Source organism: Palaemon carinicauda, chromosome 14 (genome assembly GCF_036898095.1).
Source record: "Palaemon carinicauda isolate YSFRI2023 chromosome 14, ASM3689809v2, whole genome shotgun sequence".
NCBI classification, from domain to species: domain Eukaryota; kingdom Metazoa; phylum Arthropoda; class Malacostraca; order Decapoda; family Palaemonidae; genus Palaemon; species Palaemon carinicauda.
In genome coordinates, this window is record NC_090738.1 from 119,575,279 (window position 1) to 119,580,473 (window position 5,195).

Consider the following 5,195-nt stretch of genomic DNA (forward strand, 5'->3'; position numbering starts at 1 on the left):
CATTCTTATCGCCTTATGAAAGGAGTGATTTATGGCCAGATTATGACCGGGTCCTTATGATCTATCTAGTTGTTCTCAGGTAAAGTTGATATATTAGTTATATAACAGAACTTTATAAAAGTTCCTTATCAGGATGATTATATATAGTATTGAAAAGTCAACAATTATCTCTGAAATCTTTGTGAGCCATAGTGCTTGGTGAAGTTTGCGTCAGATTTCATACGTAAATCTTTCTACGACGTATTTTATTAATAATATTGTTTTAAAAGGTCTCAGATAACTTCTCATATATCCTTTATTAATTTTTCGTTACTCTTATAGCGAAATTTTATATCAGATTTTCATTGTCTCTATGTTATAGATTTTTTATCAGCTCAACTGCATTAGTACAATAAGATATGAAATTTCTTTACTTCAAAGAAAATAAAGGCCAATTGTGTATGTTGTTAATCTTTCCTCATGCACATTCGAGAAAATAGACAATAATGAAGTAAAATTAATCAATGAATCTTTAGCAATCCTATCCACTAATTAAACGGATTAAGGATTCTAAACTGTGTATGTTTGCCAGTTATCTGTACTCTTGTTGGGGGTTTATATAGGCATGTGTGTGTTATTGCCATAAAAGGAAAAGTGACAAAACTTGAATGGAGTTTATACTTTCCTATCGTAAATGACATCATTGCACTCGCAATGACTCCCATGAGATCATTTACAAGACGAAAGTACTAACTCCAGTCAAGTCTTTTAATTTTCCTTTTATGGTTATAACACATTCTACCCTCATCAATTGCCAGCTGACGTGTTTTCTGAAAGCACCCACCCACACAAACACACACACATCCACTATATATTTATATACAATATATATATGTATATATATATATATGTACATATATATATATATATATATATATATATATATATATATATATGTACATATATATGTACATATATACACATATATATATATATATATATATATATATATATATATATATATATATATATATATATTTATATATATAAATGTTTTACGTTAAATTCCATGCTGTATTCATATTTGGAGAAACCAATCTCCGTTTAGGATTAAGATATATAATTCCAATGAAGAAGGAAGCATTTATATGAAGCTTCCTTATGTTTATTGTATGGAAAATATTCTATATGTAGAATAGAAAAGCACTCTGGGAGTGCACACCTCCTCCACACCAGCTTATTTCTTGTAACCAGCTTGCCTTTCGGTCGAACTCTTGCTTGACAGGGGCAAAAACATAACCTCCTCTCAACTTCATTGGCGGAGGTAATAGAAGGCAGCATTTATATATTTTTTGTATAAAATGCAGATTTTAACGTACATTTGAGCAAATAGTGTGTGTTGCAGAAGGAATTCTTTGTAAGGTATTAAAGGATATGTATTAGCTTGTAATTTTTATTCAAAATTAGATTCTTAGTTTTTAATCAGAAACGATAGATAGCTTTCAGTGAACTAGAGATAATGTTGTTTGATCCGATTTTGAGCTATTTATGGTCGATTTTAATAATAATAATAATAATAATAATAATAATAATAATAATAATAATAATGATATACCAAGTAGAGTTCATCTTTTATTGTTCAAATAAGATACAATATGTGATGTACCTTATATAACGACATTTCTGTACTTTGGCCCAATTTACCTGAGCTAACTGAATATAACAATGAAAATAAAGTTCTTTCAAAAAGTTTTAGAGAAATACTAGTAGGAACTTTGAAATCTTAGAAGCACTTGCGGTGGACAATGCCGGGGCCAGATTCATCATATTCCTCCTTGGTGATCCACAAGGCCTGGAAAGTGGACAGAGAACCAAGGATAGAACCACCAATCCAGACGGAGTACTTCCTCTCAGGGGGAGCAATGATCTTGATCTTGATGGTGGATGGGGAGAGGGCTGTAATTTCCTTCTGCATCCTATCAGCAATACCAGCATACATGGTGGTACCACCAGACAGGACAATGTTGGCCAAAAGGTCCTTCCTGATGTCAATGTCGCACCTCATGACGGAGTTGTGGACAACCTCGTGAACACCAGCAGATTCCATACCAAGGAAGGAAGGCTGGAACAGGGACTCGGGAGCACGGAAACGCTCGTTGCCAATAGTGATAACTTGGCCATCAGGAAGTTCATAGGACTTATCAATGGAAGAGGAAGCAGCAGCAGTGTTCATTTCACTCTCAAAGTCCAGGGCAATGTAGCAAAGCTTTTCCTTGATGTCACGGACGATTTCACGCTCAGCGGTGGTGGTGAAGGAGTAGCCACGCTCAGTCATGATCTTCATCAAGTAGTTGGTGATGTCACGACCAGCCAAGTCTAGACGGAGGATGGCATGGGGGAGAGCGAAACCTTCATAGACGGGCACCATGTGGGAGACACCATCACCAGAGTCGCAAACCTCACCAGTGGTACGACCAGAGGCGTAGAGGGAGAGGACAGCCTGGATGCAAACATAGGTGGCAGGCATGTTGAAGGACTCAAACATGATCTGAGTCATCTTTTCACGGTTGGCCTTTGGGTTAAGAGGAGCTTCAGTGAGCATTGTTGGGGATTCCTCGGGGGCAACACGGAGCTCGTTGTAGAAGGTGTGGTACCAGACCTTCTCCATGTCGTCCCAGTTGGTGATGATACCATGTTCGATGGGGTACTTGAGGGTGAGGATACCTCTCTTGCTCTGGGCTTCATCACCGACGTAGGCGTCCTTCTGACCCATACCGACCATCACACCCTGGTGACGGGCACGGCCAACGATGGAGGGGAAGACAGCTCGGGGAGCGTCATCACCGGCAAAGCCAGCCTTGACAAGACCGGAACCATTGTCACAGACAAGCACCGCCGCCTCTTCGTCGTCACACATGGTGGTGGTAGTTTCCTGGGCAGAGGATTAATTAACCTGCAAAGAAGATAAAAGCGTAAGGAGGCCATTCTCTCTCTCAGTCCTAATTTCTTATATTACAGAGAATCCTTTCGTGTGAATTAGATACTTCCGTTTTAAGTGTGAAAAAATAAATCTTAATTTTAACATTTGGAAATGCTGTTTCAATTTAAAATGTGCAATGTCTTTAAAACTTTTGGTTCATTAATATTGATATAATACAAGAGATTGAATACTCTTGTCCTGGCGCCAGATTATCTTAACCAATGTTTGCTCTTAGCCAGTACCGATTCTGATATTTACTAAGGTTTTATGAAATATCTCCATCATGCTTACTAACTGAATTGTTTTTTCCTATTATATATTAATATATTACTATAAGTAATGATATTCCAGCAAATGTTTTACGATTTAAAACTGACTTGTAATTTATCTGAGGAAATTTACAAGCTTATAGATTACTTGTGGTCCTCTGAAATGTGTTTTTAAGTGTTAGACTTTTCTAAAATAGTTCTGAAATAGTAAAGTATAACGGTGTACACGCAGTTTGATCACTAAAAAAATTACTCCATAGCAATATATTGGAGTTAAAATCGTTAGAATTGAAGTTTAATGAAAGAATGTAAAAAGAAAATCAGACAGTGGCTAGGTTAAGTAAAATTTAGATTTCAAATCGCCTAAAATTACACATAAAATCAGAATGTAAATTTATATCAGTTTAGTGAGATCTGTGTTACAATATGGACATGAGTCATACCATAAAAATGAAACAGCATCCAACAGATTTTGCAGATTTAAGAAAAAAGTCCTCAGAAGAATATTGGGACTTGAATGGCAGGGCAGGATTAAAAATGAAACTATAAGAGAAATTACTCGAGTGCCATATGCGGATGAGATCATGGTGAAGGGTAGATGGAGATGGTTTGGGCATGCGCTTCGCACTCCGCAAGTGCGATTAGTTCACCCAACTTTTAACTGGGCTTCACATAGCACTAGAAGAGTTGGAAGATCCAGACCTATATGGCTGAGGATTCTGAAGCGTGAAGTAGATGATATATGGAGAAGTATTGATTTAAAAGCACAAGATAAAGACGACTGGCGAAATATAATCGAGGCCCTTTGCGTCAGTAGACGTAGGAGATAATGATGATGATTATATGTAAAATTAAGTGATAACATTTTACTAATGATATATATTCGGTTGTCATGTATTAGTATACTTGTAACCTACCCCCATATCATTTTCTCTTTGTAGCCAAATACTTGAAAGCTGTAACCATTGTGTATTAGCAACTGAAAAACACATGTTTTAGATTACAAAAAATACTAGTAACTAGATCAAAATACTCGGGAATAATGGACTTTTAATGAGATCTGCTAAAATTACAAAGTAATTAGAGACATCAGACGTCAGTTTGATTGAGGTGTCATACGAAAATAAAATATCTAACACCTTTTAATATCTTGAGGCCAATCGCTACATCATTTATCCAAAACTGATCGAGAACTTCAAAACGTGTACTTTCCTACTCATGAGATACCATCTTGACAAACGTGTTTTCTCATGATGCAATATCTAATGGCAAAGTGCTAACAGATGGCCGCAAAGATGCTTGTATAATACACCCCAATTTTATTGTAGCCCTCCTTAAAGAATCGATTAGTAAATTCAATCTTTCGGTGGATGTTAAATGGTTCTTCATGGTTACCTTTACTGTCATTAACAGAAACGAAATGGATGTTATTTTCTAATATACATTACAGTATATGTTCATCTGGGTAAACCGACTAAGCTAATTTTACTTTTGCATATTGATACCATTAATGGAAAATGGTGTTAATTAGGACCTTTAGAACACAAAAGTATTAAAGTTAAAGTCGTATGTTATTGAAAATATACCTTCGCACGTTTAGCTTTTATTCACTACGCTGTGCTAAAGTCTTGTCGATCATTATTTCAGATAAATTGATGAGACCAGACCTCATAATAGCGTATTATGAATATATGTTCAGGAACTACTCTGACATTTTGAGTTGAAAATCACGGAATTTTACTTTTTATATGAGATCCCATCACAGTATATTGACCAATAGTGGGTCCGTTCTCGCTCTATATTTTGCAGAAAAGATTCTTAAGATTAAGGGTCTTCGCACTAAAGCACTTTCTCTCTAGAACATAATTGTATTTTCCAGTTCACTAAACGTAACTACTACTTCAGTCTCTTAGTTAATCCAAAGGGTTTATCACATTCACCAGAGAGAACAAACAACGGCTTACCGT

At 36.0% G+C, this 5,195-nt stretch overlaps 1 protein-coding gene across 1 annotated transcript; it reads right to left on the reverse strand.

Annotated features, from left to right (window-relative positions):
• Positions 1–1,626: 1,626 nt before the first annotated feature.
• On the reverse strand, positions 1,627–2,981 carry LOC137653267 (actin, alpha cardiac muscle 2-like). The gene has a single exon (XM_068386638.1). The coding sequence runs from the start codon at positions 2,894–2,896 to the stop codon at positions 1,763–1,765; it is 1,134 nt and encodes a 377-aa protein (XP_068242739.1). The 5' UTR covers positions 2,897–2,981; the 3' UTR covers positions 1,627–1,762.
• Positions 2,982–5,195: the final 2,214 nt, after the last annotated feature.